The 25,915-nt window shown below is 35.1% G+C and overlaps 2 protein-coding genes across 2 annotated transcripts in view; one reads left to right on the top strand and one right to left on the bottom strand.

Annotated features, from left to right (window-relative positions):
- Positions 1-1,128: 1,128 nt before the first annotated feature.
- On the bottom strand, positions 1,129-23,090 carry LOC117322947 (dihydrolipoyllysine-residue succinyltransferase component of 2-oxoglutarate dehydrogenase complex, mitochondrial-like). Its single transcript, XM_033877914.1, has 13 exons — positions 22,989-23,090; positions 19,187-19,226; positions 14,617-14,662; positions 14,021-14,091; positions 13,466-13,540; positions 12,880-12,935; positions 12,314-12,422; positions 11,015-11,256; positions 10,497-10,594; positions 9,948-10,146; positions 8,053-8,136; positions 6,475-6,642; positions 1,129-3,471 (listed from the first exon to the last, which is right to left on the bottom strand). The coding sequence occupies exons 1-13, from the start codon at positions 23,076-23,078 to the stop codon at positions 3,337-3,339; spliced, it is 1,413 nt and encodes a 470-aa protein (XP_033733805.1). The 5' UTR covers positions 23,079-23,090; the 3' UTR covers positions 1,129-3,336.
- Positions 23,091-25,049: 1,959 nt separating this feature from the next.
- Positions 25,050-25,915, top strand: part of LOC117322946 — a 39,286-nt gene continuing 38,420 nt past the window's right edge. Inside the window, exon 1 of the mRNA XM_033877913.1 lies at positions 25,050-25,299. The gene's annotated coding sequence lies outside the window, so the exon portion shown is untranslated. The remainder of the gene's footprint in view (positions 25,300-25,915) is intronic.

Raw genomic sequence — 25,915 nt, 5'->3', positions numbered from 1 at the left:
TCAATGGAATGATCGACTTACTACAATCAAAATGATAATTATAATGATCGTCTTACTACAATCAATGGAATGATCATTATAATGATCGTCTTACTACAATCATGTATTACAATAGCTCAAAATGTCATGAGGTTGTGTTAATATGTATAAATTGCAGTGCACCATCTATGGTTGTACATATCCTATCAATAGTTGTTTAAAAATCATTTTAAATAATTAAGCCATTAATATAATCCATCCTGTCACCACGGATTCTGGTAATGCTTTTATAGTTGATCAAAAGTTGATACCGTTATTGATTATCTAATACTCGTCAAAATCCAACATCATTACAATTTTGTGTCTTTTTACAAATTTTGTTTAACTCACTTTCGCAGAAAAACAATTTTTTGAAGGTATATTTCATAAAGTGTTTGTTATATGGTACATTTAGAAAAATGAAAAACATTTATGACACTTTTTTTTGATATTCTGGAAAATATTACCAACAAATGAATCATCTTCAAGAAATTGCAAAGTTATAGTTTCTGATTTGCTTATAATATTTTAACATGTTAAAAGAGTGTGTATGTCTGTACCAGACCAATAGCATTTTGTTTCAAGCAAATAAATATTTCTTTTTCATGGCATCAGATTTCATTAAATCCTTTCCTTTTTAAATGCCAATGCTATGATTTGATTGGTCCAATAGTTCAGGAGAGTTTTAACAAACCTCATGTGGAATTTATCCAATTCAAATCCATGTACATTGTATTCCCAACAGGTACCTGTGGACAGATTGTGACCTGTTTTCCCTCCAATACCATTTCATTTAGTGAACACTTTCAAAGTAAAGCATTATTGTAGCTTTGACATTAAGGCCTGGATACTTGACTTTTCTAAAGACTTTGTTACAGAGGCTGGTAAGGATAATTTCTCCATGTTTATTTCTTTCTCTTACTTTTGAATTAGTTATTCATAACCAGATTAACCAGTATTCTTCATATAGATTTTAGTGGTGTATGTAGATTAGAATATAGAGCACCAGTGCAGTGAGCAAATGGAAAACTTATTCATTTTACAATGTAATGTAGTTTCCTGGGAAATTTTGCACCAAACGTGTTGGTAGAGAATGAGAATAGAGACTGATCCGGGTAAAGCTCGGTTTTATTGTAGGTTGGTGTCTCTCCACAAAATGGAGGATTTCATATAGTAACCAATTATCCAGCATCAAATCATCATAGCACTATACCAGCTACACTATCCTGCCCTGCTGTCCATTAATACTGTGGTTTAAGTACCAAACATTTTCAGAGATTTCATTGCAATGACACGGTACAGCAATCAAAAGAATTTGAAATCTTGTCAGAAAATAAAAATTCAATATATAACAGAGGTAGAAACAACAAATGAAAACGTGAACAAAAGAAGAATAAATATATTTTGTCATTCTGTTAAATACAGAAAGCCTACAACAAACATCCATATACATTTATCTATGTTCACCTAGATTCAAATCTGAATTTGTGATTGGCTAAGAAAACATGATACATACCACCATGTATTCCTCAAGTTAGAATCTTTTACACTAACAGGCCATTACAGAACAAAATTATAAAAACTGATTTTTCACTTTAAATGATGGTGCTTTCGTGTCAATTTTCCTTCAACACGGCTAATTTTGAATTAATAAAATCATATTTGAAGATTATGCAAAATCAATGACAATAGATATCAGCACAATGTAGTTTTTAGTAACTTTTTGGCTACTAAGAATAATAATGTAGTCATCATCCACAAACTTGTGACACCAACATTATACGTTTGACCATAAAATGCTGTAGAACCACTCCTTATCTGAGGAACAATGTATTACATTTCTCTTCATTCAGATCTTTCAATAATTTTAGCTCCCTGCTTGAGAAAACACATGGAAATCTGAAATAAGCCTTGAAATATATAAATGCCCATAAGTACAAAAAAAGTACAATAAAAGATGACAGAGGATATCGGAATACATAGGTCACATCTTAGATTATCTAGGATTTTGGGTAGATTTTCATTAGAAGGTTTTTAATTTGAAATGGCAGATGCCCTTATTTGGGCATAAGGTGTAATAAAGACTTTCAAAACAGCAATAGTTTTTATGTGTCTTTACTAGAGTACATACCAAAAATGCTACACAGAAAAGAGGCCCATGGGGCCTTAAAAGTCATCTGACCAACAAGACCCTAGTATTAGTGTAGTATACAAACTCAGTAACAGTATAAGTGGTATTGAGAACAATAGTGCAGTATTGTTGTCCTGGCAAAAACAACACATGGTCAGGACTATCTTGGGATCCTTCATTGATACCACTAAATTATTAAAGTTTAAAAAATCTGTTCTTTAAACTATGATTGTCCAACTATGTTATAAAATGGCCACTGCATTTTTTTTTTTTTTTTTCTTTTTTGTCAATTGCTAACTAAACTTTAGTATGAACTAATAATGTTATGCTTTGTAGCAAGTTTGATAAGGGTAACAGAAAAAAAATGTACACTATTTGAAATGATACAATATATATATGCCAGTTTTACTACAGAAACAGAGTTAATACAATTTGCAGATCTTTATTTGAGATAGTTGTCTTTAAATGTTTGTATCAATAAAATGACATTTATTAGACTGATTTCGATTTAAGATTTCACCTAGTGTTATAGCACCAAACATGCCTACATAAAATGTAGACCCTGTGCATACTTCACCCTCTTATATACTGAAAATGACTCTGACAGACGTAAAGTCAATTCAACATAGGAATAAAAATATTGATATTTTTTTTAGTATTTCTCTGAAATGCAATACTTCAAATTTTGTCTCCGATCATCCGAGATAAAAACAGAAATTCTACATTAAACTTGTCTTTAAAACACCAAAATAACTTTCTGATATCCAGTTTAAGCTTTTGGGTAATGAATTATGTTAAACTATAACATTTTACTGTGTGTAGAGCAAAACTCCATTTAACCACAATAGGAATTGTCATATTTTCACTTCTTGGTATCTTCTTCACAAACAGACCCACTACTGGAACAACATTACTAGGATAGTTGTAATGTTTCATACTTAATTGTGTCTAAATAAATTACTTATTCACAAATGCCTCTTATTTGAGAATAATCGCAAAAATATTTATCCCGTACCAATTCACAGTGATCAGTCTTGCACACTCAAGTGACACTGAAAAACTGAGACATTCAGGTCTATGACAAGACTTGATTTGTAGCTGAACCACCTCATAAAAACTTGTCCATATATTTCCATCATGGATAATGTCAGCTTATGTTTTAAAAGTTTCTATACGATCTTACAGTGCTATAAGTTAAGGAGTAGTACGCGTGGGTCCTCGATTGCAGATTTGATTTTCCGTAAGAATGTGACAGCCTCTCTTCCATCTATCAGTCGATGATCGTAAGTAAGGGCAACATACATCATTGGGCGGATCTCGATCTGAAACATATATCGTAAACATACATATAAATACTGTAAAGTATCGTAAACATACATATAAACACTGTAAAGTGAACATTTCCAACCAGAATGATAACTTGATGGTAGTCATCCTGTGACTGAGAGGGGAATTACCTCCCTTAGACCAGACAGTCAGAACATATCAAACAAGTACTTCTAACAAGTGGTTAACTTCATCTCCACTTGCAGGACAAAAAATAAATTGGGTCATAATGCAGTAACCACTTAACAAACATTTGCTCAGAAAAAATATTAACAGTTTTAAAACCTATTTACCTCTGATACAACAGAAATGTGCATACAGGCTTTGAAATGTTGATAACAGTAATAGTCTTCTGTCTGAGAAAACTACTTTCCATTGATGACTACTGCCTTCTGTCTATCTATCTATCTATCTATTTACCTTTCCGTTGATGATTACAGCCTTCTATCTATCTATTTACCTTTCCATTGATGACTACAGCCTTCTGTCTATCTATCTATCTATCTATTTACCTTTCCGTTGATGACTACAGCCTTCTGTCTATCTATTTACCTTTCCATTGATGACTACAGCCTTCTGTCTATCTATCTACCTATCCATTGATGACTACTGCCTTCTGGTCTATCTATTTACCTTTCCGTTGATGACTACTGCCTTCTGTCTATCTATTTACCTTTCCATTGATGACTACTGCCTTCTGTCTATCTATACCTTTCCATTGAAGACTACCTCTTTCTGTCTATCTATTTACCTTTCCATTGAGGACTACTGCCTTCTGTCTATCTATTTACCTTTCCGTTGAGCACTACATCTTTCTGTCTATCTATTTACCTTTCCATTGAGGACTACTGCCTTCCATCTATTTACCTTTCCATTGATGACTACAGCCTTCTGTCTATCTATTTACCTTTCCATTGAGGACTACCTCTTTCTGTCTATCTATCTATCTTTCCATTGATGACTACAGCCTTCTGGTCTATTTATTTACCTTTCCGTTGAGGACTGTCTTTCTGTCTATCTATTTACCTTTCCATTGAGGACTACAGCCTTCCTGTCTATCTTTTTACCTTTCCGTTGAGGACTACAGCCTTCTATCTATCTATTTACCTTTTCGTTGAGGACTACAGCCTTCTATCTATCTATTTACCTTTTCGTTGAGGACTACAGCCTTCTATCTATCTATTTACCTTTCAGTTGATGACTACTGCCTTCTGTCTATCTATTTACCTTTCCGTTGATGACTACTGCCTTCTGTCTATCTATTTACCGTAAATATTCGGGTATAGTGCGCACTCGCGTATAGTGCGCAGGTACGTTTTTGAGGTTCATTGTCAAAAAAAAAAAAAAAAAAAAAATTTTTTCAATATTCAACTGAGCGGTAGAAATCTAGATGAATTCTAAAGCATGAGATGATAGGAATTTGTAACTTATGAAAGCTTATTTACCACATTTAATTGGAATCACCGGTCAGATTTGACACATTGGATTGACAGGTTGTTTACATTATACCGCGACAGGCCTAGTCAGCTTGCAAATTGTAGCGGTCCCATCTACGCTGTTGTACAAACAAAATAATTAATCCTACCCTCAATTACCTTGTGATTTTCACGCAGTTATGATCTCTTACAAGTGTTGTCTGTCCACGAACATACAAAGCTAATTAAGCTCAATTATAACAAGATTGACTAGTAAGCTGACTGCTACGTAATGTAACACAGGCCGCCATTTTGTATACAGTACGGAAACAAGTCTGCTGTCGTCGTGCTGGTCACAACTTTTATGTCAATGAATTAACATATGTAATGGATAAATCTACAGTGCAGACAATAAATAAGAGTACCCCGGTAGTTTTCACAGTCAGATCGTATTTTATATGGCCAGTTGGTTAGTGACTGCCGCATGAGATCAAGGCATTAGTGTTACCCTTGCCTAATTGCGCATGCGTGCTGTTACAGCTTCCGTAAATAAACAAGTTGAACGTTATCAGTTTCTGGCAGCACTCTGGATTAATAAGATGATTAATTTAGAAGTATGAAATAACTAAGTACTGCTATATCATTTCAAGTTTTGTTTGATGTTAATTGAGATGTTATACATCGTTTTGGACCTGAATACGGGAACATGCTCAAGTAAGATCGTATACGTATGTGTACGGAACGTGTGGCTCACGATCGCGATCGACTTAGATAAATCCACGTAATTGCTGATAAATACACAATTTCAAGGAATTAAACATCAAAATAACTATTCATTTCTTTGATTATTTGTTAACTATTACTTTCTAAATGCTTTATATATGTAATATATATATATATAAGTATTAAATCAATCCTGCTGTGAAAGGAAACGATCACAAATCTCGGTCAAATCACATTCATTCTGACTGGGAAAAGGCTTGTACTTGCGTATAGTGCGCAGTGGTCTTTTTCACTTGTCAATTTTTGAAAAAAAGTGCGCACTATACGCGAATATTTACGGTACCTTTCCGTTGATGACTACAGCCTTCTGTCTATCTATTTACCTTTCCATTGATGACTACAGCCTTCTGTCTATCTATTTACCTTTCCGTTGAGGACTACTGCCTTCTATCTATCTATTTACCTTTTTGTTGAGGACTATGTCTTTCTGTCTATCTATTTACCTTTCCATTGATGACTACAGCCTTCTGTCTATCTATTTACCTTTCCGTTGAGGACTGTCTTTCTGTCTATCTATTTACCTTTCCATTGATGACTACAGCATTCTGTCTATCTATTTACCTTTCCGTTGAGGACTACAGCATTCTGTCTATCTATTTACCTTTCCATTGATGACTACAGCATTCTGTCTATCTATTTACCTTTCCGTTGAGGACTACAGCATTCTGTCTATCTATTTACCTTTCCATTGATGACTACAGCCTTCTATCTATCTATTTACCTTTTCGTTGAGGACTACAGCCTTCTGTCTATCTATATACCTTTTCGTTGAGGACTATGTCTTTCTGTCTATCTATTTACCTTTCCATTGATGACTACAGCCTTCTGGTCGATCCGGTGCATGCCTAAGATAGCTGATTGTGGGGGATTAATGATTGGAGTCCCGAACAGAGAGCCGAACACTCCCCCGTTACTGATGGTAAATGTGCCTCCATCCATGTCTTCTATTGCTAAAGCACCAGTCCGAGCCTGAGGATCACCAGTATATCAGATAGTTAACAAGAAAGTGAACACTATATACAGTTAAGTTAAAAACTGTGAGCAATCATTCAAGATATAGAGGATATTACTGAATTTAATAAACAAGTTCAATAATTTGATACCTATGTAAAGAGAATTATTTAACAAGTGTCCCTATAACATGGGATATGTAGATAGCCACTGCTATTCATAGCCGCAATAAAAATGAAAAAAAAAAATCCATTCAATCCCTATACAGGTATATTCAGCATAATGAAAATATATTCAATGTGAAGATATCATTGTATTAAATCATATTTGGCATAATGAATTCTGTGTTAATATCTGTGTTACAATTTGATCTTTGTCCCAATCAATTGATCTTAGCATTTTGGTAAATGTCCCTTCTACTGTTACAGATATCCTGTATTGTCATCACTGAATATTTAACAAAATACTGAGCCTATTATGGCCAATATAATCAATGACTGGGCCATAAAGTCCCTAGCATAAGCATTATACAAAACAAGTGCAATCAATGATTGCGAAAGCTCACCGGCGGCAGCAATCACACTATGCATTCATTTTTTATGTATGTATAAGCATGTCATTTTGAAATTGTATGTCACATAATATCGCTCCTAGATCTCTAATGGATGTATAAACCAAAAAAGAAGGGTGTGGACTTACAAGCTTTTCAAAACTAACCCCGAAAATCTTTGAAGTGAGTTTTTGTGTCAAAAAAAGTAAGTAAACTAAATAGTAAAATGCCAAAATGCCAATTTTTTTTCTGCATGATTTGCCACAGCATACCTCCTGGATCTCTAATGAATGTATAAACCAAATTAGAAGGGTGATAGGTGTATACTTTTGGACTTACCCCCAAAACTTTAAAGTGAGTTTTGGTGCAAAAAAAGTTAAGTCCACAAAATGGTAAAATGCGAAAGAATCACAATTTTTTTTCTGCATGATTTTGCCATAACATCATTCCTAGACCTCTAATGAACGTATAAACCAATTTAGAAGGGCATGAGGTGTATACTTTTGGACTTACAAACTTTCAAAAACTGACCCCAAAAACTTTAAAGTGGGTTTTGGTGCCAAAAAAGTTAAGTCCACAAAATGGTAAAATGCGAAAAAATCACATTTTTTTCTGCATGATTTTGCCATAACATCACTCCAAGACCTCTAATGAATGTATAAACCAAATTAGAAGGGCATGAGGTGTATACTTTTGGACTTACAAGCTTTCCAAAAACTTACTCCAAAAACTTTAAAGTTTTGGGGTGGGATGCCGACTCCGACGCCGGGGTGACAGCATTAGCTCTCGGTTACTTGTAACCAATGAGCTAATGATGGTCACTGAAAGTAAAGAGTTTAAATATGATCTAACTTTCCCCCTTAAATTATAATTCTCACCTTTTCTCCTAAAGCAGCTATTTCTAATTCTATATCAGCATAGTTCATATTCGACACATTCCGTAACACCGGCACCACCAAACCCTGCAAGTTAAAACATTGGGAAATATGTTTAAATACAACAATCGTAGTTAAAACTCCAATCAAGAAAGGATCTTATTCTTTTCTAATTTTCTGTTTTCCAAGTTTGACATTTAATGTTGATATATAAGAGGCCCAATGAATGGCTTACCTGCTTCTAATGCAACTTTGCTCAGCTGATTACAACATATTCAAAATTAAGAGTATTAAGAAGTCATCATTTAAAGATTTCAGTACATTTGACCCCTGTGACCTTGAATGTAGGTCAATGTCATTCATTTGAACAAACTTGGTAGCCCTTCATCCATGCCACTATGTACATGCTGAATATCAGGTCTCTGGGCCTCTTGGTTACAGTGAAGAAGTCATTTAAAAGATATTTTGCATATTTGACCCTTGTGACCTTGAATGTATGTCAAGGTCTTTCATTTGAACAAATTTAGTAGCCCTTCAACTCAGCATGCTACGGGCCCAATATAAGGTCTCTGGGCCTCTTGGTTTCAGTGAAGAAATAATTTTAAAAATATTTTGCATATTTGACCCTTGTGACTTTGAATGTATGTCAAGGTCTTTCATTTGAACAAACTTTGTAGCCCTTCACCACAGCATGCTATGGGCCCAATACCAGGTCTCTAGGCCTCCTGGTTATCAAAATAAAGAGGAAATTGTTTAAATGGAAAAGTTGACACAGACGACAGGACAACAGATGCCTCACCACTTGTGAAAGCTATTTTTTTCACTAATTATTGCATATTTTTCATATATTCATATATTCTAATATTTCTATAATTGTATAAATACTTACCTGAATCAAGTGGAACACAATACACAACATATACTTATACCTCAATGTACATATATCACTGCTCTAACACAATCATTCCCAGCAAAGAATTCACATCTTGAAAACACACAAACACTTCCAAGTTTTCTTCTTCTTGTACAGGTACAGTAAAACATGTTCATAATGAAGATAAGTTCATTGAACTAACGTGTTTGTCACCAACATAATTCCCTGATATAAAACTGAACTATTGTGTCAGATAAATAATATTTTTACAACCTTTAGAATAAGACCAGTGATGTGTCAGTCAGCTACATAACAAGTGCTTGTTTTTAGGTCAGGTCTGGTAAAACTAATCACTACTGAGAATTGGAGTGGCAATACTTACCCTGGAAATATGGATTAGGATAAAAGGATTTTCAAAAGCTACCTGCAGTCTAATGCCTTGATTTAATGCCATAATTAAACAACCTTGGTTTAATTATCTTTCATTTTAAATGCCAAAATAAAACCTAGACAGTATGCAGCATCAGGAGTATGTCAAGTTATCCTATGATATTCCTTCTTTGTTTGTTTGTTGTTTGTTGTTTGTTGTTTGTTTGTTTTTGTTTAATGTCCTATTAACAGCCAGGGTCATTTAAGGACATGCCAGGTTTTGGAGATTTGAGGAAGGCCAGAGTGCCCGGAGAAAAACCACTGACCTACGATCAGTACCTGGCAACTGCCCCACACAGGTTTCGAACTCGCAACCCAGAGGTGAAGGGCTAGTGATAAAGTGTTCGGGACACGTTAACTAATCGGCCACCGTGGCGGCGTGGCCCCTACCAGGTACATTAATAATATATTAGATTGTCTAACATTGTAAACATGTTTTACTGTATACCTTTGGTGTAGAAACAGCTACATTAACTAATCGGCCACCGCGGCCCCTACCAGGTACATTAACAATATATTAGATTGTCTAACATTGTAAACATGTTTTACTGTATACCTTTGGTGTCTAACATTGTAAACATGTTTTACTGTATACCTTTGGTGTAGAAACAGCTACAGAAATGTCTATGTAGTCTCTATACACAATTTCCTTATCGTCTATAACTGCATTCACAGCAGGTTGATCTTCCAGTGCAAAAGCAGAGGCTTTCACAAAAGCCGACATAAATCCTAGTTTCATGCCATACTTTTTCTGGAAGGCATCTTTGTAACAACTTCTCATGTCCATTATGTTGCTGCAATGGAAATACAATTCCAGAATTCATTGAATGATTTGCAGAATGTGTCTTTGCTGAATTCTAAATCTGAATCATATACATCTTGGCTCAAAACTTAAAATGATCTGCGAGTTGAAATCTGCATCACATAAACAACCTTTATGAGAAAGTATGTGACTTTTTTTGTTCTGATATTTTTGAGATAAGAAAAATTCTTGGTATATATCATTTTTGAACTCTTTTGATAGATCAAGTTATTAATTTTGGCATCAATTTACTGGTTTTATTTCATTTTCCAAAAATTTCCCAATTATTTCTATCACTTGCCCATCACTCATCTAAATACCAGTTATGCCTGACAGACCTACCTCATGTCGATCTCATTAAAGGTTGTTAACATAGCACATGTATTCTGTGCATCCTTCAGACGTTCTGCGATCCTCAGGCGCATTCTGTTCATCTTCACCTATACCAACAGTTAGTTAGTACAATAACCAGTGAAAGGAAGATTTTATAAAACACATAAAGAGTTGGTTAATCTGTGAGAGCTGTGATTAATATAAGTGTTTCCTATTTTGTTGTTTGATACCATATCAAACCTTACATCATATACTTTTGGTACCAGCTACATTTTTGTATATTTAATCTGGTATTCATATTTTCATTGATACTTTACATTTAAGTAAACATGACTTTTTATTCACCAAAAGAAGTATTAATGGTCGCCAGAATTATTAACGATGTGTTAATTAAAGTATAAGAAAACAAAAGGATTCAACAAATAATATTTAAAATATACGGGAGGTGGGAGATCCAACATATCGTGTAAACAGTTCGGTATGGTTCTGTGTTACCCAGTTTAAGTAAGTTTAACACTAATACCTACCCTAGTTTCTGTCCTTCCTCCTCCGCGTGGTGCTCCAGTGCTTTGGGGAGCGGCTGGTGTGGGTTTGATGGCAGCCACAGGGACAGATGCCGTTGGGGCGGAGGGAAGGGGCTGTACTGGAGGAGGGGTAGTGGGGATAGGACCACTTCCTGTTGCAGATGCTGCTTCAGGTGCACTTGTAGCTGCAGGGGCAGGTTCGGCTGCCACCTTTTCTGCACCAGCAGCTGCAGCTGGTGCATCGCCTATCAAGGAAAATATGTTCATGATGATTTAAGTAAGAAAGTTGAGAAAATAAACATGAAGCAAAAATGACTTCTTTTTTTTATGGAACATTCTTGCAACTGCCTAGGTCCAATGAGGACAGATATCAAGGAGCATTTCAATGGAGGCAGAAGATCTATTTTGGTCTCTTCAATGTCCTCTAAGTAGAAGACATGGAAAAAAATCCCAATACTTGATGGAGCTGTCTTTTAGTCACCTTCAACTTTAAACATCGATACAGCAGGCCTTATTCTTGGACTTTCCAATGTCCCATGAACAGAAGACAAAATAGAAACCATCTTTGTCCCTGCAGGGTGAGGGGCCACAATAAGTCACCTCTTACAATATACAGTGAGGTACAGCAGGAATATTCTTTCCCTACTCCAGGGTTAGCCTACTCCAGGGTTAGGAAGCCAATCCAGCTAATCACAGGTTTTTGTTTTCTAATTGTTCAATGATTGATGATCTCCCTACTTTAAGATGTATGCATGTAAAAATAACTGTTTAATGTATGACCCATGACCCATTACAGAAGCTCCCAAAACTATCCCCACAGTTGATATGGAAGCTTAAAGAAACGAGAATATTGTTCCTGAAGTCATAATACTTTTCAACACCATATCTCTTCACAATTAAACACCTAAATTTCTACCAATCAGAAGATAGCATAATTTTTTTTAAATCTGACAAGAGCCCCATGAGCCTTAACAGACCCAAGTACTGTCGTAGTCTACATACTCAGTAACAGTATATATAGTAAAAGTCAACAAGTCCCAATCGGGGGACTTAATTACAAACAATTATATCTGTGAAAGGAGATGTTATCTTCTTCTTTTTTTTTCTTTTTTTGTTAACATAATTATTTAGTCCCATCCTCAACTCATTAGGTATTGTCATAGAAATAAGCAAGAGCAGATTCCCAAAGGAGTTCAATGATTTGGTCCTAACTGAGAGCTACAGAGTACTGAAACATGTAAAGCACCTAAAAACTAAACTCCCAACGATAAAACAGACTGTAGTTATATCCATCTGACTCACCAGAAAGTTTGAGCTTGAAGAGTTGTTGACCAGGCTCTACCCGTTCTCCATCCGGAACAAAAAGCTCCTCCACAAAACCTGCTGCTGGACTAGGCACAGGGATGGATGTCTGCAAAAATTCACACAAAATTTCATTCATATGCCTAAACCTAGTTGATAATAGCAATCCTCTTGAACAAAATAAGGTGAGTTATCTCCCCTTAGACCAGGACTGAATTCATTTATTATGTGAGTTGTCTCCCCTTAGACCAGGATTGTTTTCATTTAAAAAATAGTTTCACCATACATGATATACAAGTATCCTTTCTCTGGCCTAAAATCGTAGTCTCCTGATTCTGCACTACTAATGATATGTTTGTATATTTCTGTGTATAGTATCATTGTATTAATGAAACAGGGGTACCCTACTCTGCAGTTTAAGATATACCGTTACATGTTATTTCCCAATTGTGAATTCAATTTCAAAATAAATTATTTAAGATAAAATGGAATATTTTAAATGTGAGATTTGAGGATCAGGAAAACCTGTCTGGCTGGCACAGTTGTAAGGAGTTTCAACAACTCACCTTGTCTGTCTCAATCTCACAGATAACATCATCTTCTTTCACATAGTCCCCAACAGCTGTGAAAACAATTTGTTGTATTTACATAAAAGAACAATTCTTAAAATATCAAATAGGGCATAAATTAGTCTAGACAGGAAACATTTATTTTCATTAATGCAATGGTTTTCTTTTGTTTATTTTTGTATCAAATTAATTATCCTTCTAATTTTATTTTTGGCTTTGAGGGAGATATTCCCATCCACTTGTTTCCATGTGATGTACTGTTCTGAGAGAATTATGCTGCAGGCTTAATATTTAAATATCATTAAATATTAGCATTCCATCAAGTAGTGAACCTCAACTTGGTAATCTAAAGCCTTTTTTCTCTTTTGATCTCATACCAGGAAGTCTTAACCAGAGTTCCTCAACAAAAAGTGCCCTCCCCCCTCCCTACTCATACACTACCATGACCCAGGTTGTGCTTTTACCCTATTCTCAGTGAACCTTCTAGCTCTATGTAAATGAAATCATTTCTTCTTTTTCAGTGACATTCCAAAATGTTGTCATTTACCTCATTCACAGATAACTTTGTCAAGTTAATCCTTACCCTTTTCCCAACGGACATCTCCCTCCGTAACAGACTCTGCAAATGCTGGTGTGTTGACTATCTTAAATTCGTCACCTGTTGGTAAAGAATAATTGTATACTTCAAATGTTCAGCTTCACATATGAATCACTTGTTTGCCAAGATGGAAGTAAACATTGTCTTCATGTGGAAGGAAAATGGAGTACCCAAGGAAAATCATCATGGTCAGGCAAGTGATCTTACACTTCTCGTTGGGAATCAATTGCCAGTCACCTTGGTAAATTAGGCAAGTTCACTATGGTGTTATCGACTGACACCCCCCAGTATAAGAAGATATCAGTTAGTTCTGGGCAATTCCAGAGAAATACCTGCCCATCTGGAGGACAACAGGTTTGTCAAACAAGAAGTGGTTTTATGGTTCAGACTGCACCATATATGTAAGCCACATTTTCTCCATGCATAGAATTTCTTTCTTTGTCTCATGAAACTGAAATTATATTATCAGTAATGCATGTAGGTGAAAAGTGAAAAAGGCAATAACTGTTTCAGTATCATCCTCACAACAGCTGTACTTACAAAATACTGTTGATTGATGGAATCTATGCCTACTTCCTGAGCCGAGTGGAAGCTTCGAAACATTTTGCAGTCTAAAAAGAGAGAAAAGGAAACAGAAATGAAAATGTTTGTGACAGTTTCTAACTAGATTTTCTTTTTCAGAGAAATCAGAGAATAATTTTAAAATTCATTGATAAAGTATCAGTTTAAGTATTGACTTCAATGGTGTTATATCTCCTTAGAGTGAGTTATCTCATAAGAGAGTCAAAAGTCATCTCTTTTTAATTGTGGTGAAATAGGAAATTTAATCTAGCTTATGAATAAAGTTTTAAAACATTAATTTTCACGCACATACATCAGTATGGTAATTAACTTTGAATTCAAATGGTCACACATTTATAAGTGCAGAACATCCTAAAAATCTTTTTTTCGGGAATTACACTTAGTATATGTACTGCAAAACAAACTTCCAGGTGTTTATGAACAGTCGAAATCAACCAAAATGTCAGCACTTATTTTAAATCCTATCCGGAAGACGCTAAACAGCGCCATTTTTTTATTATGTCTAATTGTCCATTATCTGTGAACAGCTTCCAGCTAGCTAATTAAAAACTTACAGTTCCCAGTTTTCACACTGTTTCAATGATGCTGCCTGTCTTGATGCTGAAAGATTCAACAGAGAAAATATAAATTAAGATTCAACAGAGAAAATATAAATTAAAGGTTTACATGCATTCTTTCATCTAATGCTCTCATTTATCTGTCCGTGCAAATCAACATCACACAAGATGCCCATGGGGCCTGTAATGTTAGATGGATATTTCAGTAATTATGGCAAAGCAGTTTGAAAATTAATTATTCCAAGCATCTTTGCTTCATTATGTCATAACAATGTTCATCAATAAAAAAGATACTACATTTTACTCTGACCTCTGTGAGTGACCTTCAGGCTTCAGCATTGGTCAGTTTCATAATGTCAGAACAAGATGTTACTCAGTGAAAAGATCAAAAATTGACCTTGACCTTTGACCTTGGCCTGTAGTAATTTGACTCTACATTTAATTCCAGCCAACTTTCATAACAATAATGTCACAAAAAAATGATCATCCGTGAAAAGATACAAAATTTGACCTTGAACTTTGTTTCAGTGCCCTTGACCATTGGTTAGTAAAAAGAACAAAATTTGACCCTGACCATGACCATGACCCTGACTTCTGGCCAGAGTTTATACAAAATTGATTCCCCTTCACCCAAGTGTGCTTCATACCGGATATGGACCGAATCATTTCATTCATGAGGCCATGGTTAATCGGGTGATAGAGGACCAAACTCTATTTGACAATACAGCCCTCTAGTACTTTTCAAACAAGGGGAACCTATATATAAAATTTAAGATTTAGCAATAATGGCTGTCTGTCGGCCATGTTGTTTTCGGATTGGTCCCAATATGAAAAACTACGCACTGAGGGGAACCTACATATGAAATTTGAGAAAGATCCCTTCAGTACTTTCTAAGAAATAGCGATAACAAACTTCAATTGTCAAAATCCAAGATGGCTGCCTGTCGGCCATGTTGTTTTCTGATTAGTCACAAAATGCAATATGCATAACTAGGCACTGAGGGGAACCTGCAAATGAAATTTCAGAAAGACCCCTTCAGTGCTTTCTGAGAAATAGCGATAACAAACTTCAATTGTCAAAATCCAAGATGGCTGCCTGTCGGCCATGTTGTTTTCTGATCAGTCTCAAAATGCAATATGCATAACTAGGCACCAAGAGGAACCTGCATATGAAATTTGAGAAAGATCCCTTCAGTACTTTCTGAGAAACAGCGATAACAAACTTCAACTGTCAAAATCCAAGATGGCTGCCTGTCGGCCATGTTGCTTTCTGATTAGTCTCAAAATATAATATGCATAACTAAGCACCGAGGGGAACCCGCATATGAAATTTCAGAAAGATCCCTTCATTACTTTCTGAGAAATAGCGATAACAAACTTCAATTGTCAAAATCCAAGATGGCTGCCTGTCGGCCATGTTGTTTTCTGATCAGTCTCAAAATGCAATATGCATAACTAGGCACCGAGGGGAACCTGCATATGAAATTTGAGAAAGATCCCTTCATTACTTTCTGAGAAATAGCGATAACAAACTTCAATTGTCAAAATCCAAGATGGCTGTCAGTCGGCCATCTTGTTTTCCGATCGGTCTCAAAATGCAATATGCATAACTAGACACCAAGAGGAACCTACATATGAAATTTGAGAAAGATCCCTTCAGTACTTTCTGAGAAATAGCGATAACAAACTTCAATTGTCAAAATCCAAGATGGCTGCCTGTCAGCCATGTTGTTTTCTGATCAGTCTCAAAATGCAATATGCATAACTAGGCACCAAGAGGAATCTACATATGAAATTTGAGAAAGATCCCTTCAGTACTTTCTGAGAAACAGCGATAACAAACTTCAATTGTCAAAATCCAAGATGGCTGTCTGTCGGCCATCTTGTTTTTCGATCGGTCTCAAAATGCAATATGCATAACTAGACACCAAGAGGAACCTACATATGAAATTTGAGAAAGATCCCTTCAGTACTTTCTGAGAAATAGCGATAACAAACTTCAATTGTCAAAATCCAAGATGGCTGCCTGTCGGCCATGTTGTTTTCTGATCAGTCACAAAATGCAATATGCATAACTAGGCACCAAGAGGAACCTACATATGAAATTTGAGAAAGATCCCTTCAGTACTTTCTGAGAAACAGCGATAACAAACTTCAACTGTCAAAATCCAAGATGGCTGCCTGTCGGCCATGTTGCTTTCTGATTAGTCTCAAAATGTAATATGCATAACTAAGCACCGAGGGGAACCTGCATATGAAATTTCAGAAAGATCCCTTCATTACTTTCTGAGAAATAGCGATAACAAACTTCAATTGTCAAAATCCAAGATGGCTGCCTGTCGGCCATGTTGCTTTCTGATCAGTCTCAAAATGCAATATGCATAACTAGCCACCGAGGGGAACCTGCATATGAAATTTGAGAAAGATCCCTTCATTACTTTCTGAGAAATAGCGATAACAAACTTCAATTGTCAAAATCCAAGATGGCTGCCTGTCGGCCATCTTGTTTTCCGATTGGTCTCAAAATGCAATATGCATAACTAGGCACCAAGGGGAACCTACATATGAAATTTGAGAAAGATCCCTTCAGTACTTTCTGAGGATTAGCGATAACAAGAATTGTTTACGGACGGACGGACGGACGGAGGGACGGACGGACGGACGGACGGACGACGGACCACGGACGCAGGGCGATTTGAATAGCCCACCATCTGATGATGGTGGGCTAAAAAAGATACTACATTTGACTCTGACCTCTGTGAGTGACCTTCAGGCTTCAGCATTGGTCAGTTTCATAATGTCAGAACAAGATGTTACTCAGTGAAAAGATCAAAAAAATGACCTTGACCTTTGACCTTGGCCTGTAGTAATTTGACTCTACATTTAATTCCAGCCAACTTTCATAACAATAATGTCACAAAAAAATGATCATCCGTGAAAAGATACAAAATTTGACCTTGAACTTTGTTTCAGTGCCCTTGACCATTGGTTAGTAAAAAGAACAAAATTTGACCCTGACCATGACCATGACCCTGACTTCTGGCCAGAGTTTATACAAAATTGATTCCCCTTCACCCAAGTGTGCTTCATACCGGATATGGACCGAATCATTTCATTCATGAGGCCATGGTTAATCGGGTGATAGAGGACCAAACTCTATTTGACAATTTTGTTGTTTACAAAGCTCACTCAGTGTCATATGTCTGTCTGATTTCCCTTCTAAATATATTTGACATTAAAGACGCAGAAAATAAAAACAGTAGAGAGGATTTGTATCGAAACGGACCTAAGTTTCAAACTAAGGGGAGATAATCTAGTATTAAAATTTAGTGGAGCAGTTCTAACAAAAAACTTAGGGACTGGTGGCCAGTCTACATTGCCGTGTGTACATGCAAGTAACCCCGGGAACACATCACAATATCTCTAGAACCCTCGGTATCTTTCATTCAGAAATGTTCTGGTTAGACATTCAGCAAAACACTCTATCGTATGTATTTGTCAGTTGAAGATTTTATCAGGTATGTATTCATTTCTGAACAATCATATTAAAGTCAAGTGAAAATGCTTATCCTGACATTGCTTCATGACAAGCACTGATCATATTTGTATGTTCGGCCGTGCATGACTACAATAGGCGTAGACTACACCTGGTCAAGCTTGTACGGATGTATCTTCGTACCTGCACTAGCATAATGGTAGACTTCACTTGCCATTGTCAGCATATCATGTTGCATTATATATTTGGTTGTCCTTCACAACACAATGTCTCGCTAGCAATTTTAGGTCAGCACTTTGGCTTCTGGGATATCATCGATGCATAATCAATTAGCTTTAATTTTGTTTCTGCTGAAAACTATCATCAATATCTTGTCAATTACGTTAATGTCAGTGAAGGTAAATTACTGTACTTTTTATTCATTTATTCAACCTGACAGTCTTTTCCCTGAAAACTGGGCGTCATTTTTACAGTACACATGAATAACTTATATCACAAGACAACATATTCAATGCTACTAACTCGAAATAAACTCGAAAGAAGACATTTCAATCATGCTACAAAATGGTTGATGCTTATCAATCTACACATTGTCAATTAATTGATCTTTCTAATTTGATGGAATGAGCGACAATGGCATGTTTGCTGTGCTCGACTTATGGTGTGTGATAAGGGACTATCAATAAAAATTTACATCAAGCTTTCAGGAAGTACCAGTAAAGTACATTGTGTTAATCATTTCTGTGCTAATGTTCATGGTGAATAAAAGCCAAGAAAATTGCATGAAGAAGTTTCCTGCAATTAATTGCTTGTCCCGGGAAGCGTTTATACATTATTAATCGCACAAAATATGTCGATCTGTGACACAAGAATGCAAATTCAAAATTCATGCTTAACACATCAGTGCTTTAACAAAATTTGCTGGAAACAAGAATGCTGAATCAAAATATTAATAAATTGATGCTGATCACATATGACTGCTATTATGTATATCAAAATGTGTTGATTTAGGAACCCTATACAATTAATTTGTTTAACTTTTTTACAACAAAGATATATTTATACACTTACCATTTAAAAGAGGATTCTTCTCTTTAGCCAGGCTAGTGATCTGCAATACAAGAAAAAACTTAAGTATGTTCTAACCGATAAAAACTCATAGCTTGTTCTCTATGATCTGACTAGAGATCAAACGCACCTTTTCATTACCCACTTACTTAATGTCAAGTTTGCACTCTTTTATTTATACGCCATGCAGAATGGATTTTTCAATTTACAATATCACTGGATTTTTTTTTTTATCAGAAGACATGTCAGACGACAATTCATTCCTTCTCTTGCACAAAAGCAGCGTCTGCAGTAATGGCACCATCAAAGTGGAGTTTGTCAACTGAGTTGTGACACAGAGAAATACAGCGACTCCCTCGAGACACACAAAACTCCACACTTCTTCTGTTACGGCAGTTGAATTTTTTATGTCTTGACAAGGAGTTACAACTGAAGTAAAAGGCAATCCCTAACAGCCTTGGTATTCCACCTACTTTGCCAACTTACTGTCATATTATTCATACATGCAAGGAAATATAAAAGAAATATGACCAGAACGACATTTCCTTTTAAGAGCGAAAAAAGATATGGTAACTATCTGCTTCATAAAGAGTGTAAATAGAATCAAGGAGAGGGTCCTCCATTATCATATCCTTCTAGAATAAATGGCTGTCTCAAAACTTGTCCTATTAATGTGCCGCTAACGACGCTAACGACCCCATCGTGGTCACAGCGTCTACAGACAGGCATTTACAATATCTGTTGACCATGCATTATATCATGTGGATCTTTCTTTCCCTGTTTATTTTGTTTTTGTATATATATATCTACACCAAGTTCTTATTGATCTTTCCACAGCTTGTCTCCTGTTTGTCTCTATAGATTGACATTCCAAACAGAAATAGTTTTATTATATTTTAGCACAGTTTTCAATGACATTTGACAAATTCAGGCAAAACCATTACAGTGGCTGAATACAAACATAAACGATGCTTAATTAATTTACAACAATTGCAAAAGTAAAGTTATAATATCGATCTATATTACCATGTTCAGGGATTTTCCTACAATTTTTCAACTCACGGTCCAGGGACCATTGAATTGGGAATTTCTACGTGACAAAATGTGACATTGAGAAAAACAAAAAATAGTGAAATTCATACAATTTTCAGCTTTTTTTTTATGAATATTACCTTTATAAAAAAAAAATTATTTTTGATTTCATTTTGTAATCTCTAGCTGTTTCTTAGTTTTCAAAAGAACCTTTTGCATCAGGTCTTTGTAGATAAAACTTACTTAATCATTCAAAAGTGACTTTTGATCAAAACTGAAAACTGGGAATTTTTCAGTTGCAAATTCGGAATTTTCACAAGATTTTTTTAGGGGAATGGGTTCCTGTTTCTATTGTAGATAAATCCCTGATGTTTATCCTCAAATCACCCCCTGCATAGTTTAAAAGTTTAGTGTTGAAGTTGAGTGAGGCTTCTTTGTGAACCCACTATTAGCTTACTCTTTCAAAATTTATGATTCTGAAAAAATGAAGAAGGCCCCGGGCTTATTTGTGAACAGGAGCTAAAGGGAACAACATGTATTCCTAGGCTCCACTGCCTTGAAATGGGCTGAAACAAAATTTAGATACAGATCTAGAGAGAGTCAAAGGTGAGCTTGGATCCTTTAACCTTGATTTATGGCCAATGTAATATGATAGAATATAAAACTTTTACTATTTTACTAGGGTTTAAATATCAAATCTGTTTGATTCTCAAGATATATCACTAATTCTGAACAGATGAGAAATCACAGGTCTCAGTGTTCACGCTGGACCCAAAAATCATGGGCCATTTTGACGAGATTTCAGAAATCGTATAGGCCAAAACACAGAAAACTAAAGAAATTTGTGAGTTTTGGTGGGCCATTTAGGAAAATATGGGGCAAATAGCCCCATGGCCCCCTCCAGAGTTATCCCTGCAGGTCTGACAGGATAGACAAACGTGTACACACACTATAACAACCCACTCTCACCCCCACACAAAATTACAAATTACTTTATTTTTTCCAATTCCAACATAAAAATTCTCAATTGATTGGCAACACCATAACACCAATTGAATATTTTTAACCAGTCATCATTGACTTCAGGTCTAGGTCATTATATTGTCAGAAACTTCCAGATGTTTCAGTTAATATACCTTCGATTCATTTTAAATATCTAACTGACTCGCGTTGAGGTGGTTATACATATACACAAAAATGGCAGCATGCACACATAGCATAATAAAGGTATTGCCTAAAGGTCAAGTGTTAGGTGACTGTTATGGTGAAATATAATGAACAAATCTCACAGATTATTCAAACATAATGAAAGCAAGATAATATCAGCAATAGCATCACTACCAAAGGAAATCCAAACACTTGTCAAGTCAGTCGGATTGAAATTGGATCTAGTGACAGTAAGTCTCCCATCACTTTTATAATTGTGTACCCTTTGCTACTGGTAAATGCAGTACAATCTACAAGCTGATGTCAAAGACTACAAATTATCTCCACTTGGCCAAGGTGGTCATGATCAAGTTAGACCCAAACAATTTCTCATTGGAAACTTTACAAGTATATTTAAGTGGTTCTTGTTGATATAGATATATAAAGATATTAATTAGTCATTAGTTAGCCCCAAGTTAAGGACGACTTGTACCTAAAACAATGCAAGTTGGTGTTGAAACTTTTGATATGATCATGAGAAACTGTTTAATCACAATGTAATAATTAATAAATGTAATAAAACATAAAAAAAATTGAAAACTTAAATATCAAAATAAGCAACATAAATTCAAGGAACGACATTACATTTGTAAAACAGCAACAGTGACACTATATTTCAACAACCAGAAACAAAAAAGTTTAATTTGTAAAATTGAAGATGTTGTCATTAAAGTTATGTTTTCCCAATTTATGTAGGCTTGGTGCTAAGTTAATAAAAACTCTTAAGAATTGTATGCATCTGAATAAGTTTTTCATGAACAGGCAAAGAAATTAAAGAAAGTGTTTATGAGATCAATCAATACCACTTTTTGCAGGCATAAAAATGTTATTACTATTAGTCTTGTACAAAGTATTTTTTAGTTATCAAATACTTAATTTTAAACATTGACTGCAACTTTGAATCATTTTTGGACAAAAATATGTATCAATTTACTCATTGCAGTGCTCAAGAACCAGGCTGAATGAAGAAAATCATTAAAAATACTAAAAGTAAACTTTTGTAAGAAAATGTATGTAACATTGAAGCTAACATCTAGGATTGCCTCCCTTTAATCATAAAATAAACTGTTTCAGTTCTGTCTTGTCCCCATATGCAATAGGATATCGTAATGATATTAGTAGCTGCGTCTTTCCGTAAGTAAAGAGGGCAATTAAGAGTCTCTGGAGATAAAGAATATTTGATATCTTATTTTAAAATCTTCGGTCCTGACCGACTTCAGACAAAAATAGGCCATGACAAAATATGCCAACTGAAGGCCTACCCTGGGAACACGAGCATGGGGTCGTTTGATAAATCTGGTCACCTTGACGATCTAAATTTCAGTGATATTTCAAAATGATGGAACTGTACGCTTAACTTAGGGACACGAATTATGCAATGGAATATTTAACGATCCTGTCAATGTCTTGTTTCGATTTAGAACGAGCCGGTTACGTTTTTGCTGTCCTTCAAGGGGGTCACCAGAATATTAATCCATGTTTACAAGCATCCCTGAGATAACTTGCAGATACATGAATAAAGATGCGTTCTAGATTTGACGCAGAATTGAATTTTGACTCAACTTGCCTTTCTTTTCCATGGCGAGTTTCTTATAAGTGTCAATCTACCCACATATCTTGGTAAACACTTCGACCCTTGCACCAGCATGGCAGCCATATTGAAACGAATTGGGCGCATGCGTGGAAATGGGTCAAAGTTCATTGTTGCTATTGTATTTGTCATCTTGTCAGTAAAGTGCGTGGACGTATACCTGTGGTCTGTAAGGTAAGACAAATTCTATTATTGTATCTAAGATGTGACAACCGTTCTATATAAATAATCCAGGGTAAGACATTGTATGTTTTCTGGAACAAATCATGTAAAAATCATATATTGTCACAGTTCTTGAAATTAACAGGTTGACGATAACTAATTGAATTATTAATTAATTAATTAAATAATCCTATCTTTCGGTGAATAGAATACCTAAAAAAATAGCACACCACTAAGTGTTTTGAGTACCGCTAATGACGGATTTTGATAAGACTCGGTGCTATTAATATGCACATAAACATATATTCTTTTTAAATATTGCACAAATCTGATTTGCCATCTTTATAAATAGCGTACGAACTATAACATAATACATTAAAAACTGCACATCACAATCATTTATTTTTATTCATAAAACTGCTAGAAGAACTTTTAAGTTAACGAATATGAGAGGAACAGGAATAGAAAGAATGGATAAGGAAGAAGAATACCGTTCAAAATAAGACAAATAGAATTCAGATCGTAAATGACACTATTAATATCATTTTTTATCTGGTCAAGTAAAACAATTGAAGGTAATTGACATTATTTTGTAACAACATATTTTAACTACACATGGTTTTTATTTATTTCATCTGTGGATGTCTTTCGTGTGACAGATAATTTGAAGTAGATCTGGGTGAGTGAATTGACATCAATGCTTTTTTAGTCTTAATTTACCATAACAAAATGTTTTCAAACAATTGTTTTAAATTTCGTCTGAAAAACAATATGTTAAAAAAACCAAAAGGGTTTAAAGATAAGATATGTTTTAATATGCTGTCATATAGGTATCCTATTACTGGGCTAGTTATCAAATGCACCCATAATATCCTTATTTTTCAATAAACTATTGTGACTAAAAAACCTTGATATTACTTAAAAACTGCCAGAGTTTGGCATTTATATCGGCTGTATTGAGTTAAATAATTAAAATTCTGATACCTTTTTTTTTTATTACATATATTGTTTATTATACAAATTGGAAGTAACATGTTTTTCAACCATGATCCCTATCTTGACACAACATGCAGGTTAATATGTATGTTAGTATATACACAGTGCACCATTATATCCCAATCTGTGTATATAAACATATATTCATGATTATCTGAATCATCATATTGAAACTTCTAAAATGGTGTATTTCGTTTGAGTAAAGAGAAACTATCAAGCAAAGTATGTATCTGATTCACCTGCAAGACTCTAAATGGGCACATTTCATTTCGTTCTATATATATATGCATTAATGGCTTTTGTTTTTGCTAGATACGTTGTATTTTAAATTTGACTATAACGACATTTTTACTAAGTAATTTCAAAATTAAAATGATAAGAAAATGATACTTCAGTCGCATTCATCAGTATAAAATACCTAAATATATACATGATATATAAATCTATAAATCTAGACGTTTTCCAAATAACTATTTCAGTAATAAACATTTATGCATTTTAAGAATGGGATGGTTTAAAAGAGCAGTCGATTGTTCAGCATATACGTGCGTTTTAAGTCCCTGAAATTCGAGTGAAAAGTCGCAACTACTGCGGTTGATGGGTGGTATTAGCTAAATAGAGAATTTCCGTTTCTGCCTGGTCGTGTCTTTCGGCCATTTTCTGGCTGAGAGATGTTTATTAAATAATGAGGAGCTATGATTGACATCCTTAAAGCCGGCCTCGGTATCATATCCCTAATAAAATACCATTTTGTGTCATCGCTGGAATGATTATCATCTGCGGTGCGAGCCCGCTAAATTGTGGGCGTTCCCAAGCATTGACAGGCGGTTGGCCAATAAGCCCGCTGTCAGAACAAGCCTTTGATGGGTTTTCATGAGTAGTTAATGAATGGGATTTGCATCTGCTCGCGAGAGTCGCGTGTACTGGGTTGTGTCTTAAACAAGTATTTTTTCCAAAAGGGAATTCATTTAAAACATTAAATCCGACAATAGTTAAATATTCCGACGTTTGTGAATAGAGGTTATTACTAGGACATACAATACATTGGCTTCTCGGGAGGATCTAGGCCTATGTAATAACAAGCCTTATTTAAACTGGCAAGACAGCTTATAAAGAAAGGAAATCTTTGGTAAGTACATATGAATATTGATAATAATTTTACTTGACACTTTCACACTGTTTTCAGAGGTGTAATGTCAAGTGTTGCGGTATTCTCAAAGTTCCGCTTTGTTATAAGACATTTCCGCGCAATAAATATCTCGGTTGATTTTCACAGTTCTCAAGATGTCCGTTTCATCTTATTTGGAGAAACAAGAAATTGACGTGATGTATTTCACACTTTTCCTGGAACAACAATACTTGATATATTTCACTGACAACTTTTGATAACGTTTCAGCTATACACAAGATAAAATTTACACATTCCCTTATGTTTAATAATAGATTTTCTTACAATCTTCACGGCACACTTTTGATAAAATTATGATTATATTTATACAATCTATGCTGTCGTCATCCTTCCCGTATTTAATCATCGATATCTATCAATCTCGGTTATAAATTCAAAGGAACTTTGTCCCATCACGCTTGCACCGCCAGGTCATATTGATAAGTCATATCTCAAGAAATTAAAATAGAAAACATCACATGTGTTTAGTTTGTATAAATATCAGAGATCGATGACAAATTAAATTGATTATCAATCAGTACTAATTTATCAACAAAATCCGTTATCTGTTTTATTA

The sequence above is a fragment of the Pecten maximus genome, chromosome 3, assembly GCF_902652985.1.
Source record: "Pecten maximus chromosome 3, xPecMax1.1, whole genome shotgun sequence".
Classification (NCBI taxonomy): Eukaryota; Metazoa; Mollusca; class Bivalvia; order Pectinida; family Pectinidae; genus Pecten; species Pecten maximus.
The sequence above is the reverse complement of the archived record's forward strand: the minus strand, read 5'-3'. Positions and strand labels throughout refer to the sequence as shown.